Below are 23,711 nucleotides of genomic sequence, written 5' to 3'. Positions count from 1 at the left end.
AGTGTGTAGTGAATGCAGTGTGTGTATTGTATTAGTGTATGCACTGTGTGTGTTAGTGTATGCAGTGTGAGTGTTGTATTAGTGTATGCACTATGTGTGTTGTGTTAGTGTATGCAGTGTGTTTTGTATTAGTGTATGCAGTGTGTGTGTTAGTGTATGCAGTGTGTGTTGTATTAGTGTATGCAGTGTGTGTGTGTTGTGTTAGTGTATGCAGTGTGTGTGTTGTGTCAGTGTATGCAGAGTGTGTGTTGTGTCAGTGTATGCAGAGTGTGTGTTGTGTCAGTGTATGCAGTGTGTGTGTTGTGTTAGTGTATGTAGTGTGTGTGTGTGTGTGTGTGTTGTGTTAGTGTATGCAGTGTGTGTTGTGTTAGTGTATGCAGTGTGTGTGTGTTTTGTTAGTGTATGCAGTGTGTTGTATTAGTGTATGCAGTGTGTGTGTGTTGTGTTAGTGTATGCAGTGTGTTGTATTAGTGTATGCAGTGTGTGTGTTGTGTCAGTGTATGCAGTGTGTGTGTTGTGTCAGTGTATGCAGAGTGTGTGTTGTGTCAGTGTATGCAGTGTGTGTGTTGTGTTAGTGTATGTAGTGTGTGTGTGTTGTGTTAGTGTATGTAGTGTGTGTGTGTGTGTTGTGTTAGTGTATATAGTGTGTGTGTTGTGTTAGTGTATATAGTGTGTGTGTGTTGTGTCAGTGTATGTAGTGTGTGTGTGTGTGTGTTGTGTCAGTGTATGCAGTGTGTGTGTTGTGTTAGTGTATGTAGTGTGTGTGTTGTGTTAGTGTATGTAGTGTGTGTGTGTTGTGTTAGTGTATGTAGTGTGTGTGTGTTGTGTCAGTGTATGTAGTGTGTGTGTGTGTGTTGTGTCAGTGTATGTAGTGTGTGTGTGTGTGTGTTGTGTCAGTGTATGCAGTATGTGTGTTGTGTTAGTGTATGCAGTGTGTTTTGTATTAGTGTATGCAGTGTGTTGTATTAGTGTATGCAGTGTGTGTTGTGTCAGTGTATGCAGAGTGTGTGTTGTGTCAGTGTATGCAGAGTGTGTGTTGTGTCAGTGTATGCAGAGTGTGTGTTGTGTCAGTGTATGCAGAGTGTGTGTTGTCAGTGTATGCAGAGTGTGTGTTGTGTCAGTGTATGCAGAGTGTGTGTTGTGTCAGTGTATGCAGAGTGTGTGTTGTGTCAGTGTATGCAGAGTGTGTGTTGTGTTAGTGTATGCAGTGTGTGTTGTGTTAGTGTATGCAGTGTGTGTTGTGTTAGTGTATGCAGTGTGTGTTGTGTTAGTGTATGCAGTGTGTGTTGTGTTAGTGTATGTAGTGTGTGTTGTGTTAGTGTATGTAGTGTGTGTGTTGTGTCAGTGTATGTAGTGTGTTGTCAGTGTATGTAGTGTGTGTGTTGTGTTAGTGTATGTAGTGTGTGTTGTGTTGTGTGTATGCAGTGTGTGTTGTGTCAGTGTGTGTGTGTGTTGTGTTAGTGTGTGTGTGTGTTGTGTTAGTGTATGTAGTGTGTGTGTTGTCAGTGTGTATGTAGTGTGTTGTGTCAGTGTGTATGTAGTGTGTGTGTGTGTTGTGTCAGTGTATGTAGTGTGTGTGTGTTGTGTTAGTGTATGTAGTGTGTGTGTTGTGTCAGTGTATGTAGTGTGTGTGTTGTGTCAGTGTATGTAGTGTGTTGTCAGTGTATGTAGTGTGTGTGTTGTGTTAGTGTATGTAGTGTGTGTTGTGTGTGTGTGTTGTGTGTATGCAGTGTGTGTTGTGTCAGTGTGTGTGTGTGTTGTGTTAGTGTGTGTGTGTGTGTTGTGTCAGTGTATGTAGTGTGTGTGTTGTCAGTGTGTATGTAGTGTGTGTTGTGTCAGTGTGTATGTAGTGTGTGTGTGTGTTGTGTCAGTGTATGTAGTGTGTGTGTGTGTTGTGTTAGTGTATGTAGTGTGTGTGTGTGTGTTGTGTCAATGTATGTAGTGTGTGTGTAAATGCGCAATCTAGGGGGTGTTTCCCAGTGTCTCTCCCTCCTCCCTTCCTCCCCCACTGTCCCAGTGTCTCTTCCTCCTCCCTTCCCCAGTGTCTCTCCCTCCTCCCTTCCTCCCCACTTCCCCAGTGTCTCTCCCTCCTCCCTTCCTCCCCACTTCCCCAGTGTCTCTCCCTCCTCCCTTCCTCCCCACTTACCCAGTGTCTCTCCCTCCTCCTTTCCTCCCCACTTCCCCAGTGTCTCTCCCTCCTCCCTTCCTCCCCACTTCCCCAGTGTCTCTCCCTCCTCCCTTCCTCCCCACTTCCCCAGTGTCTCTCCCTCCTCCCTTCCTCCCCACTTCCCCAGTGTCTCTCCCTCCTCCCTTCCTCCCCACTTCCCCAGTGTCTCTCCCTCCTCCTTTCCTCCCCACTTCCCCAGTGTCTCTCCCTCCTCCCTTCCTCCCCACTTCCCCAGTGTCTCTCCCTCCTCCCTTCCTCCCCACTTCCCCAGTGTCTCTCCCTCCTCCTTTCCTCCCCACTTCCCCAGTGTCTCTCCCTCCTCCTTTCCTCCCCACTTCCCCAGTGTCTCTCCCTCCTCCCTTCCTCCCCACTTCCCCAGTGTCTCTCCCTCCTCCCTTCCTCCCCACTTCCCCAGTGTCTCTCCCTCCTCCCTTCCTCCCCACTTACCCAGTGTCTCTCCCTCCTCCTTTCCTCCCCACTTCCCCAGTGTCTCTCCCTCCTCCCTTCCTCCCCACTTCCCCAGTGTCTCTCCCTCCTCCCTTCCTCCCCACTTCCCCAGTGTCTCTCCCTCCTCCCTTCCTCCCCACTTCCCCAGTGTCTCTCCCTCCTCCCTTCCTCCCCACTTCCCCAGTGTCTCTCCCTCCTCCTTTCCTCCCCACTTCCCCAGTGTCTCTCCCTCCTCCCTTCCTCCCCACTTCCCCAGTGTCTCTCCCTCCTCCCTTCCTCCCCACTTCCCCAGTGTCTCTCCCTCCTCCTTTCCTCCCCACTTCCCCAGTGTCTCTCCCTCCTCCTTTCCTCCCCACTTCCCCAGTGTCTCTCCCTCCTCCCTTCCTCCCCACTTCCCCAGTGTCTCTCCCTCCTCCCTTCCTCCCCACTTCCCCAGTGTCTCTCCCTCCTCCCTTCCTCCCCACTTCCCCAGTGTCTCTCCCTCCTCCCTTCCTCCCCACTTCCCCAGTGTCTCTCCCTCCACCATCTCTCTATTCCCCCATCCCCATGTACCTAGAGACGTCAGAGGGGGCCGGCCGCGTTTCAGGCTGGAGCCGCCGGGCCGGGTGGCAGCCTCGCCGGTCCGGCGGCACTTCTGTCATTGGTGATGCTGAGGGGGGAGGAGCATGTCTACCATGCTCCCTCGCGGTACCCACAATCCCCAGCACATTATGCTGTATCAGTATGATGCTGTGCTGGGGATTGTCGGTACCGCGAGGGAGCATGGTAGACATGCTCCTCCCCCCTCAGCATCACCAATGACAGAAGTGCCGCCGGCCCGGCGAGGCTGCCACCCGGCCCGGCGGTTCCAGCCTGAAACGCGGCCGGCCCCCTATGTGTGCCACCGGACCGGCCACCCGGTGGCACATATATGCGCAGCCCCCAGGTGCCGCGGCCCACCTTAGGGAAATTTCCCGGTATCCCGGTGGGCCAGTCCGGCCCTGCGCGAGAGTTATTAGCAGAGAGGAGAAGAGAAGAGGCTGTGTGCTGCCTGGGCCCCCTCTGCGGTAACAGGGAGCCCGCGGCTGCACACATAGATAGCGATATTCGCTATCTATGTGTGCAGAGAGGGAAAGTGGGGCCCAGGACTGCCTGAGCAGTCCGGGCCCCCCAGGGCTGCACACATAGATAGCGATATTCGCTATCTATGTGTGCAGAGAGGGAAAGTGGGGCCCAGGACTGCCTGAGCAGTCCGGGCCCCCCAGGGCCGCCGGGCCCGTGACAACCGTCATGGTTGTCACCCCCTGATGGCGGCCCTGCTCACATATACCTCTCCTCCCCGGACCTCTCCCCTGTCGTCCTCCAACGTGTCACTGCTTACCTTTCTTCCATCACTGACTGGATGTCCTTACGCTTTCTGAAACTCAATCTCTCTAAAGCTGAACTCCTTGTCTTTCCTCCTCCTAATACTGATCCTCCTCTCTTGCTCTCCCTTCAAGTCAGTGATATCCACATAAGTCTGTCCTTGCAAGCACGCTGTCTTGGCGTCATACTTGACTCTGGCCTTACCTTTGAGCCTCACATCCAGTTTGTTGCCAAATCCTGTAGGTTTCAACTTAAAAACATAGCCCGCATCCGCCCCTTTCTTACACAGCATCGCGCAGGAAGACAGGAGAGCTGCTTCACAGAAACATACTTACCACCACCGGACCACCAGGGATGGCTGTGTCCCCCCCCCCCCTCCTTCACCAAACGTAAGAGGAAGGGAGGGGGGGAATACAGAATTAATATATCTATTTGTTTAATGTATCTTTACCCCTACCCCCCACAGCACAGCACCCCTACCACCCACACATAGCACCCCTACCCCCCCACAGCACAGCACCCCTACCCGCCCACACAGCACAGCACCCCTTCCCCCCCACACACAGCACCCCTACCCCCACACACACAGTACCCCCTCAGACACACACACAGCACTGCACACCATTACACACAAACACATTCACTTCACCCCTCAATGCAGTATGTGTGTGTATTCAGCAGACTGTGTGTACTCAGCAGTGTGTGTATTCAGCAGTCTTTGTCTACTCAGCAGTCTTTGTGGGTGTATCCAGCAGTCTGTCTCTGTGTGTATTTAGCAGTGTATGTATTCAGCAGTCTGTGTATTCAGCAGTGTATGTACTCAGCAGTCTGTGTGTGTGTATGTATTCAGCAGTCTGTGTGTACTCAGCAGTGTGTGTATTCAGCAGTCTGTGTGTGTGTGTATTCAGCAGCCTGTGTGTGTGTGTACTCAGCAGTCTGTGTGTGTATGCAGCAGTGTATGTATTCAGCAGTCTGTGTGTACTCAGCAGTCTGTCTGTATGTGCATTCAGCAGTCTCTGTATGTGTATTTAGCAGTTGGTGTGTGTATGTATTTAGCAGCCGGTGTGTGAATGTGTTCAGCAGTCTGTGTGTATGTATTGCATTTGTTGGAGATACCAATAAATATAAGCTTAATTTTATCTATTTATATCATTATTTAAATTCTTGTATCATTCAACTCTCTGCTGTGTTCTTCTTTTAAAACAAAAGTTGTTAATTAGTTCGGACAACTGTACGAGTAGTTTTTTCTAAACTTAAACCTCAGTATTCATGTTCAATTGCCGTGTTGGCACTTTGAGGAAAAAAAGTTGGTGTATTGCGGTTTGGGCACTGGTCTAGAGCCACCTCTGTATTGATATAATCTACATAAAATCCAGATATTTTATTTACAGATGTGATCTAAAATAAAAAGTGGTTTAATATGGTCACAGTTAATACCAATGTCTAAATCAATAGTTCACTTTATAGCACTGAATCACAAACAGAAAAAGTCATAATAAACATTAAAACACATGAAAATTGGAAATGCAGTAACAGAGGAAAATATACCGGTGTGTGAAACCTCTATTGTTTAGTCATCTGATCCCATTTTACAATCTTTTAAGGACACGCATTTTCATTACATAAATCAGCCCTGCACAACATACGACCCGCCAAAAGGATTTTGTGCGGACTGCACACTAAGGCAGCCCATGCTCTTAGGGCCTTCCAGTGGGCATGTGTCAGCAGTGGCCTGGTCGGGCGCTGTGGCCATTTAACAGCGTGACAGGGCCCCTTGTTTATTAGCAGCCTGGGAGGAAGTGAGAGCTATGAGTCAGAGGTCAGAGCCGCGCAGGAGGGGGAGGGGGCCAGCCCGGGAGAGACAGGAGCCAGAGGAGTAGGGAGTGCAGGCTGCAAGAGCAAGCTCTCAACATCCTCAGCCTGCAGACAGGGCTTCAGGGAAGCCACTCTCCAGCACCCACAATATAGGTAACTGAAGGGTGGCTACAAAAGTGTGTATTTTCACTTGCATGTGTGTGTATCTGTATGTCTGTCAGTCTCTCTATGTATCTGTATGCCTATCAGTGTGTCTGTGTATCTGTGGGTCTATCCGTGTTTATCTGTATTTTTTTCTGTGGCCCGAATAAGTTTAGCCTATTTTAATTTTGGCCTCTACCTACTGCCAAGTTGTGCAGGTTTGCCATAAATCATCCCTCAATCTGCTCCTCATCTTGGGTACAGCGGCCAGTCTATTACATGTGGAATCTACTTTATTTTTACAGTAAGTTAAAACGTGGTTAGACACCAATTAAAATCTGAAGGAAAGATTGTGTAAATTTATTTTAAGATTTTCTTGATTTAACGATTTATATAGAGGATAACCTTCTAAACGGACGGATCAACATTATAAATCCCTGAGGAAGTCCTGATAGGATGAAACGTGTAGGGCTTATTTTATCTTGGTTTTATTATTGTTTGTTTTATTGCATCTTCCATTCTGGGAGTTTTTCCTGCTACTTGCTGGAGTCCTGGATCCCATTTTTATGTGGAGATATTATTGTCATTGGACATCTTGTTAAGTGCATTTGTATTCAATACATTTGTTATTTTTATACCATCTGCACTATCTTCTCTCTCTCTTTCCTTAATTTTGAGTGATAATAGAAGATACCTTTTTTGAAAATATCCAGCTGGAGATTTTTCATCATATACCGTAACACCCTATTTAAGAGGGAGATACGCCTGATTTTGCATCCATCTAGTGATTTTTCCATCTGCCCCTACGCCCACCGCTGTGCTGATTATACTGCACTATATTCTTCTTTTCTCCCCACATACATCTACCAATTTTATTTCAGCATTCATAAACAGGTTGTTCTGTTTTATTATTCACTTTTTGGTGATATTTACATGTTTTCTCCTTTTTGGTTCTGTTTTGTAACTTTTTATTGCGGCGATGCCTTGATGTCGAGGCATCCTGCAATACCTCTCCTGACTGCCCCACGTGGTGCCCGGTCGTGTAGTATATATATATATATATATATATATATATATATATATATATATATATATATACACACACACACACTAAAAGGCAACTTCAATGTTGATGGATTTTAATGTTTTTTTTTTGTTTTTTTTAAAACACCTAATCTAGGCAAAAATAATGGGGGTTTAGTTACATTATATGATTATACATTGCATAAGCCTGCCACAACGTATATATGTACCCCATCTTTAGCAGGTCCTATTCTAACAGCCTAATGTTTGCACTTATGAGATTAACCCACTTACTTAGGGAAAAAATTCCATCTGGTATTTCGTATTCCATCAAGCAGTTTTTAGATACACCCCTAATTAAAAATGCTGAATTAAATGCATGCATGTCTCCATAGTGATATATGTACATAACAGGGATTTCTTTTTTCCAATGGAGTGTTCCTTTAAGGAGTAGATTTCATTTAGTAAGTTAATTGTGTGTGTTTCTTTCTCTCATAAATTATTTATATATATGTCTCCTGCCAGTACATTGTTTAAATAAAAGTACAAACAAAACTGATTTAATAAAAATGATTATTTATTTATAACTCTCTGAGTTTTTGACATTTTTCTACATGAATTTTGACCCCTTGGTATCAAAGCAGCATATTGGAAATTCAGTTTCTAAAATAGAGAATTGTGTGTTGCACAGTAAGAATTTTCACAAGTGATCAATGAAAGTTTTGTAGATGTTTAGGAATACATGATTGACCTTGCAGATGTTTCTATTTTTATCAAATCCTAGAAATATATAGTTATATTAGGGACTGCTCAGACTCCAAGCGTGTTATTCATTTTGAGTCAATCTATTAAATTACACTAGATTGCTAAAAACAAACAAACCGAAGTTTACTATGGACGTATCACCATGGAATTCATTTAGCGAATTGGAGTTTGGTAGATGTAATTTACATGAGCATTTTACAGCACAGATTGCAATGTTTGTAAAGTTTTCATTTCAGATTATCACACACACACACACATTATAAGGTGCTCATTACATGAGGTGAACATGAGGAATGTTACGAAGTAACACTGGGTCATATCCTAAGGAAATAAAAAAAATAATCATAATAATTTGCACACAAAAAAAAATTGCCAACTTTTTTTTCTTCCACAATTCATAAAAAACAAAATCTACAAAAATATAACAATATATTTATATAGAATACAATAAATGCCAAGCATATTATGGACAAGATATACACATATAAACAAATTCCATTCTCCTCATAATGCAGCCATCTGAGCCAAAGAAAGCTTGAAAAGTTGTGCTTGACTAGACAATTCCGTCACTCTGTCCACCATTTCCTGCAATGACCCAGAGCTGGGATAGTTCAAAGCAGCCATTTTAGTTGCCATGACAATATTTTTAAGGAGTTCGCACAGCTGGTTGCTGGAATTCATTAGTCTGTTACAGATTTCTTGTGTAACAACCTGTCTTGACAATGTGTCCCCAATGAAGACTAGTTTGTGGGCGCTTAAAATGACAAACTTGCTGTGGGCAACAAAAATCCTGGGAGGTTGAGCCGTGCTCATGCAGTTGAAGAAGGCATCAATAGCATTCAACAGGGAAATAAAGAGTGCCTCACATTGTTCAGAGTAGAAATATAGCAACTGTTTATCTTGAGGTGCCAGGGTACTGCTCTCTGCTGGGACGCTCTGAGGCGATTTCCACTTTGAGATATCATTTTCCACCGGTGTGGTAATCTCTTTCTCCAGCTGCTGGAATTGACTTAGCTGAAACACAGATGATAAAAAGATTGAGGTTGATTATTTTGATCAAGTCTAAAAATAGCACTAAAAATAAAGATAAAAAAAAAAAAAACCAAGAAAAAAAAAAACCTCTGCTTACCTGCTGTTGTTCCAGTTGTGGTTTGCCATGCTTTATAATATTTTCCTTTTCTAAAAGTTCTCTTTGGTGACGTTCAAATTCTTCTTTCCCCTGAAAAAAAACCCCACAAAAAGAAGACAGTCCATAAATGGTGCCACTTCAAGACTTTTGTAAACCTGATCATATAAATGATAAGGAAGTAATTATCTTTAGCAGATATAAGAAGGAGATTATATTGCTTCATTGACATTTTGCATTTTAAACCTGGTTGTTACCAAGTCAATTTCGAATTTTAGACAAAATTAGTCGAACTAGAAGCAAAGCAGATATTTTCCAATCCAGCTATTGTGGCCTTAAATTTGATATTTACTTTGAATTTGTGACAATTCTCACCTTATTAAATAACCTTGTATATGTCAGAAACAAGCAACAAGAACTAAAACCGTGTGCAAGGATGCCATAGAGAAAAACTATGCATAAACAAACAAATTCATTCAGTTATCAGGAACCAAAAGCAAATTTTAACGTTTAGGCATAAATAGCCAAACTGGGAAAAGGTTTCAAGTCAGCCATGATGCCTGCTCAGCTATTTAGGCCTACAATGCCACTTTGAATTTCAAAATGAATTCACAATTCAGTGAATAATCCAAGGCCTTTCTTGGAAGTATTACGACACATATTTCACAATTTCCTCCACTCAGACACACATAGCTATTCATAAAGGACAGAGCTGGCCTGTGTGCAGTTCACAGCTCACAAAATATTGTTTATTCTATATTATAAAGCATGACCATATTCTAAAATATTATACAAAAGTGATTTTTCTGAGAATTTCTCATGATGAGAGCCATCCTTTCAGAATACCGAGGTAGATGCCAAAGTAAAGGACATTATGATATAGTGTATCAGAGTTCCACTCTAGAGTGTGGACTCTGCTGACAGATACACTGTGTTTGGATATGTAGATAAAAAAAAAAAAGTATAAACTAGGTGCACATTTACATATAAAAGGGTTGCATCATGCATTATAAACCTGAAAACTCTAAACTGAAGTGTTTTTGTTTCAATTTACTTTTTTTTTTTTTTTAAAAAGGATTTTGGTTTTTCTTTTAAGAGATTTCAAATGAATAATAAATAATAAGAAAACAACAACACACGGCTGAAGAGGTACTCTCAATTGAGTAAAAATACACAAACAAACAGCACTGAGCAGACAGTCAATTTTCTTTAATCATTTCACCTCCTATGGTAATTTTTAAGGGTATTACTATCGCAATTTAATTAAATGTTCCATTACTAATATGTCAGCAAGGGTTGAAAAGATTAATTGGAAAATGCACGCATGGCATGTGCATGCCACCCCAATCCGTTTTCTTATGGGGTAGATAGAAAAAGCACATGCATAAATGTAATACCATCAAAACCACTGGATTTCTAAACAAGTATGACACGCAATCTGCAGCTACTTTAACAACCTGGAAATAGTGTGTGTGTGTGTGTGTGTGTGTGTGTGTGTGTGTGTGTATATAAAAAAAAAATATATATATATATATATATATATATATATACACACACACACACACACCAACCATCCAGATTGTAACTTGCATCTACATACACACAGAAAGATATTGTCAGATATAACTTCTCTATATATAATTTACCTGTAAGTGAACATAGTCATAATCATCCATCCAACTTCTCAAAGACCCATCACGACCCTTGTAGTTAGGAGGCTGGTCTTTTATTATGTGTGGAAAAGGAAGCCCAGGATTCAGGACATGGTCATCCTGTAATACTGGTGACTTGGTAATGTTGTATACATAGTCTGGAACAGTGCCGATGGTCTCGGACGGTCTCTTTTTGTAAAAGCCAATGGTCGACTGCTTGAATAAAAGCTCAGCATTCACACTGATGGAGGTAGTTAGCTGTTTAGCATCATCTATAATTGTCCTAGCTACCATGACAAACCTTTCAAGGCTGTCACACTTGCTGTTTGCTTTATTAAAAGCAAGAACATTTAACGACCAGTTGCAGTTACAAAGTTCTTGGCTGGTCTGGGTGAGAATCTGGTGTGAATCTCCTAGTCTCTGGAATTCCCTTTTCATTTTATTGTAGAGTCCTGATTCTGAAAGACAGGATGCGTTACTTGTGGCACCCCTTGCAAATTTGAGATATTCATTTAGAGATTGCTCTACTCCATCCACAGTAGCGTGGATTTCATTTATATGTTTCTCCATGTATGCATAAGACCGCCAATCTGTGTTGACAAATGTTGTTAACCTATTTACAGAAGCTTCTACAGTCTGCTGAAGTTTCAAAAGCACTTCTATGGCTGTGTCTGGATCTAACAACAACCTTTTGTCCTGAGAAGGGGAGGACGTTATAGAGGACTCCTTGGATGTTGTGGAAGATGTAGACATGTTGCTCCTTGTGCTTCCAGTGCTGGAGAATGACAATCTGTTTACGCCATCTGTAACATCATGGAGGACTTTACTGTCATGTAATGTGTGTGGTGGGAAGTCATATACTCCATCCTGATCATCTGATGCAAAACCTTCACTCTCTGCAGAGGACTGAATACTTCGAGGAAAGTCATAATCATCTGACTGCTGGGCAGTCTGTTGGCTCCTCGGAAAGTCATACAGACTATGTTTCCTTAATACAGACTCAGCTGGTGATGGACACACACCATTTGGTTTTCGGCACTGCTCTTGACACACAGTTTTAGAACTTGGCGGAAGAGTGTCATAAGTTGGTTCAGCTTTTTGGTTTAATGGAGATGGAAAGTCATATATCTTCTCCATGGTGGATGGTAAAGTATTGTAAATCTGAAATTTAACAAAGTGCAAATGTTACAGAATATAACAAAATAAAAAATAGTAACATGAATTTTAAACATCCAGTTGCATATTGATCACCGGTTTTCAACAATGCTTGATGGAAATTAAGTTTTTAGCTCCAGATGAGCCAAAATGAAGTGGATGTCAAGCCCCAAGAACATATTATACAATATATTTTACAATGCAGATACTGGAACTAAAGAGACCAGTGTATGTAACCATTTCTAGCACTCTATTTTATGTGATTATTCAAATGTATCATTTAAAACTTTACACAGTAACGTTAAACAACACAAAAACAGGAAAAAAAGGAAAATCATTAACTTACCCCTTGTGAAGAAGGGACATCGTAAATTTCTTGTAAACTAGTTTCCCTGGCGGGACTTGAATAATTTAAACTTTTCATAGCAGGAGGAACATCATAAACCTACAATAAAAACAAGAGTAAAATAAAATCTTACATTCTGAGAATAGCCTTCTAGAAGGAACAATTAGTGAGGGTCAGTAACTATGAAACCAGTAAAATGTCACCCACTGGGCCTTATTGTTAGTATAAAAGATGAGGATTGTTTTTCCCTTTCAGTTTAGCAACTGCTTACACAAGAGATATTGGCCAAGTCTGCTCTTAGCCCTGTTTCTTTAAAACATACTCTATATAAACATCATTTAAGAACCCTCCCTAGAAGGAGAGTTGTGTGCAATCACTTGCATACATGGACACTCCTGGAAGCAGACTTTTTACATTTATTTTTTAAAATTTCATTATGTAATCAACACATCAAAACACGCACAAAAAAAAGTAATAAAGGAAAAATTACAATACAACAGGTGACAAACTATAGACAATTGCAGAGTTTTGCATTTGCATGTTCTCGGATGTCCTTCTTGGCTGTAACAAGGAAGTGGCTGAATATATTAGCCAATCAATGCTCCTGAACTGAACCAGCACTGAGCATGCACATACTGAACTCCCATGCAAACCGTGTAAGACATGCATGCTGCATTTTAAAGCATTCCTATGGAAAGCAGTAAGACAAGCACAGTTGTACTGTGAGTGTTTAGACTGATTGCGATAAGGCACGAGTGGTGCTGTAGACTAAACAAAAATGTACCCCCTCTTTCTACTGAACCAAAAACCTAAATATATATATATATATATATATTATACACCTATTTATATATAACAATATAATCAAATGTTATCCACTTCACCGGTCAGTTGTTTTGATGTTGTAGCTGATCTGTGTATGTATATATGTATTATATATTTATTTCTCTAAATGTGGAATTACTTAAAGCAATTTCTCTCTACTTAACCGTTAATATCCGGGGTGCCTGGAATGTACGTTTCTCCCCTGTAAATTTTTCTCAATGTATTTTTCCATAAATTTTGGGAATGCACTAGTGAATGAACTTGAACTCTCCACTTCCTGCGGTCTACAATCTAGACAACACACCCACATTTCAGCTAGGATATTGGCATTCTAAACACCCTTATCTGTAACGTTCATTGCACTTGTCCCATTCTCCTTCAGAATGTGAGCATGCAGACAGGGTTATCAAAATCTACTGTATTGGATCATTTATGTCTGCCAAACTACTTTGTAAAGTGCTCTAAAACAAGTTGCATAGTTATTTTTTCCTTCCTCTTAATATTGTTCATTTCCTCTTCGATCCCCGAGCCCTTTACATTCTGCTCTTTTAACTATATGGTAGGAACACTGCTACCAGCATTTATTTTCTGCAACCTAGCTTTTCCTCCCTATACTTTTTCTCCATAGGAATGCTGGGGTTGAGAAAACATAAGGCATACATTTCTTCAGAACTGCCATTGATGGAGATATAGGTCTCGAAAGGAGAATGGATGATATGGGGAACAAAGACACCTATTTACTGGTATTCCCATAAGTGCATTATTCCAAATACGTGCTTCCCAACAGTCCAGCATTTGAGGGTCCTTTCTGCTATCCCGCTTTAGTACCCTGGTGTCCTGCATCTGGGAAGTAGAGTGTGAGCACCATCATTAGACACGCGTGTGATGTGAGCAGGCACTAGGACTCTCTGCATGGTCATTCATGTAAGAGGCGGGCCGGGTGGCTGTCTGTCTGTGAGCAAGGCATTCTTGACGCCGAGCTCACATGCGCCTTCAGTGGGTGGATTCACCTGTTTTTCGCGGCAAGCCTGCCCACTCAGAGGGGTTATTAGTGTGCAATTTGTGTTACTGTAGATGCCCCTTCGGAGGGCTCACCCCATCTTGATTACTGCCTGTGCAAAGTTGGCATGTATACACATAGGTTATCAGCAAGAAGAGGAAACTGAATTGATTTATCGGGTACTTACCCCCTGTGGTCTAGTAGGAAGAATATCGTAGACATTTCCTTGCCATCTTGGAGAACATTCCCATCCCATGCGGTTTTGGGTTATGCCCTTAAAATGTAAAGAAAAGAGTAATTCAGAATTAATACTTTGTACTTTTTTTTTTGTTGTTGTTGCTTTTTTAGCAGCAGTTTATTTTTAGCAGTAAAATCAGTAATAAACTTTTTCAGACCCATTGTACCAGTAACTGGAAATGATGAAACAATTGCAAACAAAAAGGGACAGAGGCAACATATAGCAAATACATGTGTCTAATTAACTAATAAAGTTTAAATACGCCTCAGTCATTTCTAATTTATAGGCCTTTTCAGAATTATACTCAAAGTAATTATATCTATATATCAAAGTTGTTATTCACTTGACACATGGTGAGTTGGTTAAAGAATAGGAACATTCTTTATCCAACCAAGTTCCTTTCCCAACTCATTATGGTAGTGTTTACAATGTCATTTGTAATCATTCCCAATTCACTGTTTAATGCGTAAACATAAAAGTGTTCTTAGCACTAAAATAAAATGCTTGTTTTCTAATATATACACTAATTTATTGCACAGTCTGTTTAATGTAGAATTTCTTATCTCCTGTTCTGTTAATATCTTGCAGGAGCCTCCTGTGTGTGATTGAAGCTCAATTTACAGAGCAAGCGATAGATACTTTTACAGCAAGTTACATCCGATTGGAAATGAAATCATTATTTTTATGCAGGGGAGGTGTAGCTAGCGCTGCATGGACAGAAACAAAGTGATTTAACTCCTAAATGGCCGAGAATTGAGCAGTGAGACTGCAACGGCATGATCTATATACTAGCACTGCTTCATTAAGGTAAAGTTATTTTGGTGACTATAGTGTGCCTTTCAGTGTACTCAAAGGCTAAATACCATTAAGTATTTATAATCATGTACACGTTTATGATTTATAAATGTATTTCATTTTGAAAAAATATATATATATAAAAAAAATAAAAAAAATAACACTGTGTTTTACTTATGCTACAGCAGAATTTGACATTGGAGGTCAACAAAGTAAAAAGATTATGATCACATCTTTTCGATACAAGATATTACCTTAACATATAACCTCTAGTTCAGCAAAGTATCACTCACATGTGTATATTTTTTTTATTATGGCAGGAATTTTTGTACTTCAACAATATTAAAGCACATTGTAAGGAAAAGTGGTGTGTTTTATTTGGTTTATTTTATACTCTAATAGTGTAATATAATGTCTCCTCCCTTAAATCAGAAGCCATGTACAACTTTTGACTTACCAGGTGAAGTTCTGATAACATACCACCATGCAGTTCTGATCAGCTAATGAGCCTTGCTACTCCAAAGCTCAAAAGAGAGTCACCCAAGAGACCATTTGATCACAAGCAATCCACACATTTATTGCTTGTGAATAAGACAACACTTTGCACAGAAGGCTACATGCCCCTTGCAAGCCATGTATTTATTTAAATACGCTCCCCCCCTGAGAGCCTCCTGATGAGATTTTGATCTCAGAGATCACTAGCAATTACAACACTGATTCCCAAAGCACATTCAAGACTAACAGGGTTATTTACCAAAGTGAGAATTCTAAGTGAATTTGAAATTTAAGGCCAGAGTAGCTGAACTGAAAACATTGCTGACTTGGAAAATGTTTCAAAATTTAAAAAAAAAAAAAGAGAGGAGGGGGGAGGAGGGGGAAAGCCACCTAAATGGTAGGTTTTCACTATAGGGTCAAGAATACATGTATGTGTTCCTGGCCCTATAGTGATACTCTAAGGTAAGGCTCACGTTTACCATTATAGTACTTTTGTGAACATTATCCAACTTCATCCACACTACTCTGTATCATTCAACTGTTGGATTACAACCACCATCAAGCACAGGCTGCATGACAAAAGGAATTGCAGTCCCAACAACAATTCTGAAGCTGTGGTTTGCAGAGCCCCACCCAGTAAACTAAAAACAGGGACATTCCGGGAAAGGAATTATTTTCATTGTATGCTGGCAGACGTGCAGATTCCCTGGTTGTTTCGAAATGTACATCCTTACTTGCATGTTAATGAACTTGAAGCCATCCTGTGTGTATAAATTTTAACTGCATTCCTATACTAATCTGGTTGAAGTAAACACTGCATTCCAAGCTTGAAATTCTTGTTGTGAATTACAAAACTGGCCTGTGGCCGCACTCATCACACAGGCCACATTCCAAATGCAAGCAGAGGTTGGTTACTGGGATTTCAAGAATTTGGACCACCAACATATATCTATGTTTTCATGCAGTACTGCAGGTAGCCATGAGGGGCTAAATGAGATACAAACATATTACACTGGATCCTTTCCTTGTTTCCTCTATAAACATTGTTTGTATGTATGTAGGACAGGCCTGTGCAGTACGCATTGACCTTGTTTTGTTGCCTGTGAGCCCAATATATTTTGGTTGGGTCTGGCCCACATACAAAAACTGCCGGTCTACCTACACAATATACATTTTGTCAGCAAAACCTCTGAGGTCAAGATTGGGTACCGCTTGAAATACTTTTTCTGCTCTAGTACCCCAATACTAAAAAGGATAAAACTCGATTATCAGGTTTTTTTTTTTTGTTATTTTGTTTTTTTCAAATCAGCTTTTGGTTTTGACATATAGGAATTTAATTTCAGACATTAACAAGACAAGCTGTGTTGATCATATCTGCTGGCATTTGTATAAATAAAATCTCTTTTTTCATAGTGTGTCCTGGTTGTGCTGGGACTGAACTAGCTAAATCTTTAATAAACATTCTAAAAGGAAGTGAGCATCACGTGAAAAAGTTCAACAAAAGTTGTAGGTGATTTTTTTTAATGATTTATTAAATGGTGTGACTCCCAGGGGAAAGACATTTTTAATTTAATGCCCAACCCTAATTTAAAAGGAAGCAAAGCATACACAGTCTAAGACAGTCTTGCTAACTCAATAAAAAATCTCTCTTTAATCATTTCACAATGGTTCGCATATCAGTGTTTACTTGTCTGAGTAGTAGCATTGTCATTCATCAAAGTGCAGTGAATAACAGCTTTGTATGGCAGGGAATACAATTCTCTGAAGTCACTTGTGTGCAACTTTGCCCACAGCATGAAAGTGACACGAAAGGTGAACTGTGACTGCTCTGTACTGTACATAAAGCTGGATGTAGGATAGGGAGGCACATACTGTGCTCATGGAAGGTTACAAGCACTAAAAGAAATTATGAGCCATTGATTAAACACCATGAAGGTTATGTCTAAAATGTGTTGCATTCACTTTTATGTTTGTGACGGTTTTGTGTGCCTGAACCATTTTTTGGTGTATAAAATTGTTCTAAGTAGTTTCCTTTTTTCTTGCCTTTTCCGCAGGATGCATCAAAAAAAACAGTCTCCCTGTTACCTAATATTCCTTTTTTGTTTTCAATTTTTTTCCCTGATTTTTACCATTTATTACATTTACACACAAAAAAAAAACTAAAAACAAATACATACATTTGTAATATATGGTACTAAGAAAAAATAAATAAAATAAATTAAGAAAAAAAACCATGAATGTCTGTTACCGAATTTGCAACCCTCTCCCAAATAAAATAAATAGCCCCAAATAGGAAAAGTGCCTTAAAAAGTATTAGACGTTGATGCAACACTTAAAGGGCACTAGTTGTGTCTCAAACAACTTATGCTCATTACATTGAACATAAGAGTTTATGCATGGTGCTAGCAGTTTTGTTAGCAAATGTATAGATTAGCAGAAAAACCTATTTAAAACTATTTTTTTCCTCCCTGCTGTCTTGGCATGCCGTTGGTTCCTCTGCTCTCCTTCCATAGCAACCTCAGCGCATGCGTTGAGTTTGCAATGGATACTCTAGTACTGGCCAGGGAGTATAGGAACGAAGTAAATTGTTACAGCGTCACTGGCGAGATTTGTCGTGTTTGTGGATGCGTCCCAAGCAGGGCAAATTAAAAAAAAGAACGCAGGCGAAGTGGAGGACAGCCAGGAGGTGGGTGTTACACAAAGAGAATGGAAAAGTGAGTTAATCTTTATATTTTACATTGAATATACCACGCATCTTTTCGATATATGGTGTATTCAATGTATATGGGAGCAGTTGCAGGTAAGTTAAAACTATTCACAACAAGTTCACTTTAATACATAAACCCACTATGAGAGCCAGCTAGGATGAAATGCCTACACTATTTGTGCATAGATAGTCTTCTGCTGCTCACTTTTCAGTTCCTGGTACTTCCATTTAGAGTCTGATTTTCTCAGGGTGAAAGAGGGGTGGGAAGACAAAAGGAGAACTTGTGTGAGAAAATAATACTGAAACAAATCAGTTCTTTCCGCTCCTGGACAGACTCCAAGAATCTGAAAGACAAGGTGACAGGCCAGTAAGCAGGATCGAGATCAGAGTAAAGAGGCCTGACCCTTACTCTGCTGCCGCTGCCATTCTAATGAACAGAGACAGGTGTCACCACTAGCAACGTCACAGAGTGGTCACCTTTCATCTTACTAAACTGCACAAGACAACGGTCTTTTATGTTTATTAATACAGCATCAGTATATTCCTGGCCCCTCATCCCTTTAGTGCAAGGGATTTGTGGTTTAAAAGCATATTTCATATTTAATCTTCTGATCTTTATAGATTAAACTGTAGGCTGTGGTGGGCGCCAGTGAAAAAACAGGCCAACTCAGTACAGCTGTGTTTTGGAGGTTTTACTTCTACTTGCGGTGTTTAAATCTAACCAAGGAGCTTGATCATAGACAATAATAGAAAAATATGCAAAACATACAAAATATATCAGAGACATTAGGCACATGAGTTTTCATTATTTTAGGGAGTATTTGTAGATAAACGTAAATGTCTGGAATCAAATTTGGCATATCTTTAACCCCTTAAGGACCAAACTTCTGGAATAAAACGGAATCATGACATGTCACACGTGTCATGTGTCCAAGGGGTTAAACCAACCAAGTTTACTTTATAAATGCTTTTCTCAGACACATTATGGTGGTCACACATCTACGGACTTCTAATGGGCTTATATTTTAAACGTGTTAAAAATTGAAACAGTTTATAAAGGGGTTTGTCTGATTAAGTTATAGCTCCAGTGAAGCCATCAAGTTACCTCAGGCAAGGGAGCAGCTCATCCATGCGACCTTAAATTTATGGATTAAATACAGTCATTGCTTGCACACACCAAGTAAACTTATTTTGAAAGTAAGCACAATTTAGGAGTGCATCCTGAACTGTACGTAAACATGTTATGGCATGTAGGCCCATTTAATTCCGCTGTTTGTCTAAATCAAACTAGGCAACAACTTTATATTCCAGTGAACATTCTAGAAAGAGGACATTTTAAAAAAAACTCACTTTGTAATACATAAAGTCGACCAGTCAGCCTTTAATATGTGTTATCTATTATTAGTAAAATCTTTTAAAAAGACTGCACCTTTGTGAGTTCTCCTTGGCTCAGGTATAGAGGACTAAACACAAGGATCTGAACAAACAGCAGGTGCTGTCCTTGCTGTGCAAACAAGCCAAACACTAGAGCCCTCTTAGACATCATTCCAAATCACACACTTAATTTAACCCCTTTTAGAGACTGTATCCAATGACAACAAGTTTAATGCAGCACTCGCTAAATTAAAGTGGCACTGTTACATGCTACATGGTAGTATTCAAAACACAAAAAAACATTTATAGACCAATGGATTAACATTCCTCTCCGTATTCCAAACCGCAAAAAATAGCTGCTTAGTTTTTCCAGAAGGCATGACTGTGGGCACAAGTGAAGTACGAGAATGGTTAGGTGACTTCATGAGCTTGTTATCTAGAGAAACTATTAATTAGTACTGACATTGATATGCAAGTGCACTGCTATTCAAAAGAACAAAACAATACTTTTGAATTTTATTGCTATATACACACAATTATACTCTGCATATATTCTGAAATGCGAAATCAAAAGAATATAAAAAAAATCAAAAACAAACCCCCAACCACTTATAACGTGGTGTAGGAACAGCAAGAAAAAAAAAAGTAGATAGGGTGAAGAAATATAGGGTGTTTGAGACAGATACCATCTTTAAAAACGAGGGAGGAGGTGTAAATTCACCATCATAATTAAGAAGTGGGCACGCTACAGAATATTGCCACAATGGGCTTACATTGCCTAACCACATTTTCCAGTTTAATATGGGTTTCACATTTACTGGGGATCTTCCCAGCACCTACAATGCCAAATCAACACTTCTGCATTATTACTATAAATATCATCCATCCAGGTTGGATTACACTAATCCTTAGAATGTTGATTTATCAAGTATTAATGATCAATTCAACCTAAAAGTAGATTTATAGGCTTTTAATAGCGGTATAGCGGTGACAATTAGTTTAGTTTTTCCAGTTTCTTTAGTTGTTGAATTGACGCACGTGTTAGTGAGTTCAGTTCAGTTTTCATCTCAAACCAAACTCATCACTAGTGAGTTGTAAAATAGAACAAACTGCAAACTGGCTAATATGCCACACTGGAAACATAGCGGAGTTAGAGATTTCCCCATCTTGGTTGTTTTGACCTAAATGTTGCAATTTGATTTTCAGCGCCTTACAATTCACTGTTTAGTGAATTAACTTCACTATGTTTACATCTTACTGGACATATTGCACTAGATTGTTTTCTCTGAAACTTTTCTTTATGCGTTTTTTAATCAAATACTGCTGGTAGAAACGCTTTGATAAAAAAACAATTAACAAGCACTTTCTTTCTGTTAGACTTAAGAGACCTTTACACCATTTCTTCACAGGATAATTACAGTAAGAATAGGGCTCCATGTAGATAACATATCCTCATAACAATATGGTGAAATCATTGTTGTGCAATATTCATAGCAATATTCTTGTTCTTTAACGCTTTGGTGGCCAGAGAAGCATAGAAATCCCCAAATATGGCTTTTATTTCTCCCAATCTCTTTTTGCACAGATAAAACATAAAACCAACACTTGTAGCCTATTCTTGTTCAATTATACCATGGGTGTCGGTTTGCGTTATGTTCTGGTTACCTGCTGTCTTAAAGGGTACCCTATAGGCACCCAGACCACTTCATCTCATTAAAATAGTGTGGGTGTAATATCCTTATCCCCCTTACTCTTGCAATGTAAAACATGTACTAAGACAGCAAAGAAAAAAAACCATAGGAAAGCATTGGGGTGCTCACCGCACCCCCTCTCCCACCCCTCAACGGCTTACGTCGGAGGAGGCGCCCAGCTACTCAACAGCTACAGACCTCTGTGAAGGAATCAGGTAACTGTATAAAGGGTTAATCGTTTACATAAAGGAGGAAGGGCGGGGTAAGGAACACGTTGGTGTATTCCTAACACTACATTGTTCCTTTAAGTCTATCCCCAGCTTGACTGTAATGGAAGTATTACAGGGTCATTCCTAATTGTCAAGTGTGTGAATTGATCATGCTACAGCTACAAAACACTCTCACTGAAGAGAGCGAGTAAACCAAATCACAATATTCCATATTCTAGTTCTAAAGGAAAAAAGAACAGAGGATTTACAGAAGGTCATAACATGGCATGTTGGTGGTTTTAGGGAGTACTTTATTGCATTCCATAATAACAGATGGACGCATATAATATGTCTACTCTCTTTGAGCTTCACATCCCAAAAAGCAAGATGTAAGATCTCTGCAGTGTCACATGTAATCCCTTCATGAATGCAGAGGGATTTGTAAAGAATTAGCACAATTTAATTGCCCAGTTTTGCGGAGTTTCAGATAACACAGTTAAATATTTTGCTTTAGTAAAGAAGAGAGAAAAAATAAATAAATGCAGCCATTAGCTTGGGTTCACCTTGCTGCAATGTGACATTACTGGACATCACTTTTAGGTCAAGAGTGTCAAACTGCATGTCACAGGTGTTGTTACAACTCACATAACAAGGAGAGACCAAAAGAGTTTGACATAAGATGTAGTCCAACAACAATTAAAAGACCTCAGTTCGGAATACTGCTTTATGCTCTCATTGCCTCTCTTGTTTGCTTAAAGGGTCATTCCATCAACTATAAAACTGTTAAAACTGCAATTTTGTTTTTGTCTGTGTGCCATTCCTTTAACATGATAGAAAGGTGTCAGAACACACAGTGTATCGCAGTTTGCTGCGTTTGGGGCTGCGTAGCAGCAGACCAGTCAAAGTGCCAATGATGACCCCTGTCTACCACCGAAAGCAACTTCAAAGAGAACTTTAGTGTCAGAACTGGACCATGGACCAATGGTCTTCCAGGTTGCCTGATCTGATAAATCAAGTTTCTTTTAGATCAGGTGGATGGCTGGGTACCTGTGCATCGTTTGCCCGAGTAAGAGATGACAGCAGGATGCCAAATAGGTAAGCTAGCTAATGCAGTATTCTGCTCTGGGCAATGTTCTGCTGGGATACCTTGCGTCCTGGTATTCATGTAGATGTTACTTTAACATATACCACCTACCTAGAGATTGTCGCAGACCACATACACCTAGTCATGGCAATGGTGTTCCCTGATGGCACTGGCCTCTTTCAACAGCATAATGCATCCTGCCACACTGCAAAAATTGTTCAGGAATGGTTTGAGGAACATGACAAAGAGTTCAAGGTTTTACCTTGGTCTCCAAATTCCCCTGACCGGAGATGTGCTGGAACAAAAAAATCTGATCCACAGAGGCCCCACCTTGCAATTTGCAGGACTTAGAAAATCTGCTGCGAATGTCTTGATGCCAGATACCACAGGACACATTCAGAGTTTTTTTGGGATCCATGCCTCAATGCATCAGAGCGGTTTGGGCAGCAGGGGGGAGGGGGGGCCTACACAATATTAGGCAGGTGGTTTTAATGTTGTTGCAGATCAGTGTATACATACATATACACACACACACCAACACATAATATATAATATTTATGTTGTCATTAATTCCATCTATGAACGTAAGTTAAATGTCACTTATTAAACTAAAGCAGCTCTACCACCCACAATGCGGATTTTCATTTCAATGAATTTACAATGGTTTGGTCTGAATACAACTCTTACATAAACGAAAATGGTACCAAATGTACTTGATATCATTAACAAAGCTAAAACTAAACACAGATAAAAAGGTGTGTTTAGTTAAAAGGGAAAAAAGGGCATCAGATTGTGCAGATGATTACTTAGTGTTTAAAAAGGCATTGTTTGGGTAACATTGTACACCTGGCTTTGATCAGACGCAGGAAGAACAATTCCACATGTGAATTTTGGCTTTTCAAAAATGCATTATAGCTACATAAAAAAATGTAGGCTGGGATACAAGTCCCACAAGTAATATTACAAAGGTCTGCGAACAACAGCATCAAGTCTAGAAAGGAAAATGTCTGACCTTGCTGCCAATATAAGCTGGCGTTTAAAAGTCTAAACTGCAATAATTTCCAGCCAAGCATTTCCTCTCCTGTCCTCCTTGTGTCTGCAGTTATGTAAATGGCGAAAACATATTTACAAGAACTCCATGCAGCCCTGGGTTCAGGAGGTTTTTTTTCCATATCAGGTAATTTGCTTAAGTCTATCTTTTTTTCTTTTGTTTTTTAATACAATTGCAAGGAAAATCCGAGCAGTGCCTTCCTTCATAAACAATATAAAGAGACATTCATTGCACATGAAAGGAGGTCCGCTATAAAATGAG

At 40.3% G+C, this 23,711-nt stretch overlaps 1 protein-coding gene across 1 annotated transcript in view; it reads right to left on the bottom strand.

Annotated features, from left to right (window-relative positions):
* Positions 1 to 7,496: 7,496 nt before the first annotated feature.
* NEDD9 (neural precursor cell expressed, developmentally down-regulated 9) overlaps positions 7,497 to 23,711 on the bottom strand; it is a 33,456-nt gene continuing 17,241 nt past the window's right edge. Inside the window, exons 3-7 of the mRNA XM_063451721.1 lie at positions 13,994 to 14,080; positions 11,982 to 12,080; positions 10,475 to 11,641; positions 8,832 to 8,921; positions 7,497 to 8,716 (exon numbers count right to left, since the gene is read on the bottom strand). Coding sequence (XP_063307791.1) covers positions 8,207 to 8,716; positions 8,832 to 8,921; positions 10,475 to 11,641; positions 11,982 to 12,080; positions 13,994 to 14,080 — 1,953 coding nt within the window. The 3' untranslated portion in view covers positions 7,497 to 8,206. The remainder of the gene's footprint in view (positions 8,717 to 8,831; positions 8,922 to 10,474; positions 11,642 to 11,981; positions 12,081 to 13,993; positions 14,081 to 23,711) is intronic.

This window comes from Pelobates fuscus, chromosome 4 (genome assembly GCF_036172605.1).
Source record: "Pelobates fuscus isolate aPelFus1 chromosome 4, aPelFus1.pri, whole genome shotgun sequence".
In the NCBI taxonomy this organism is placed as follows: Eukaryota; Metazoa; Chordata; class Amphibia; order Anura; family Pelobatidae; genus Pelobates; species Pelobates fuscus.
Note: the sequence above shows the minus strand (reverse complement) of the source record. Positions and strands in the feature narration are given on the sequence as shown.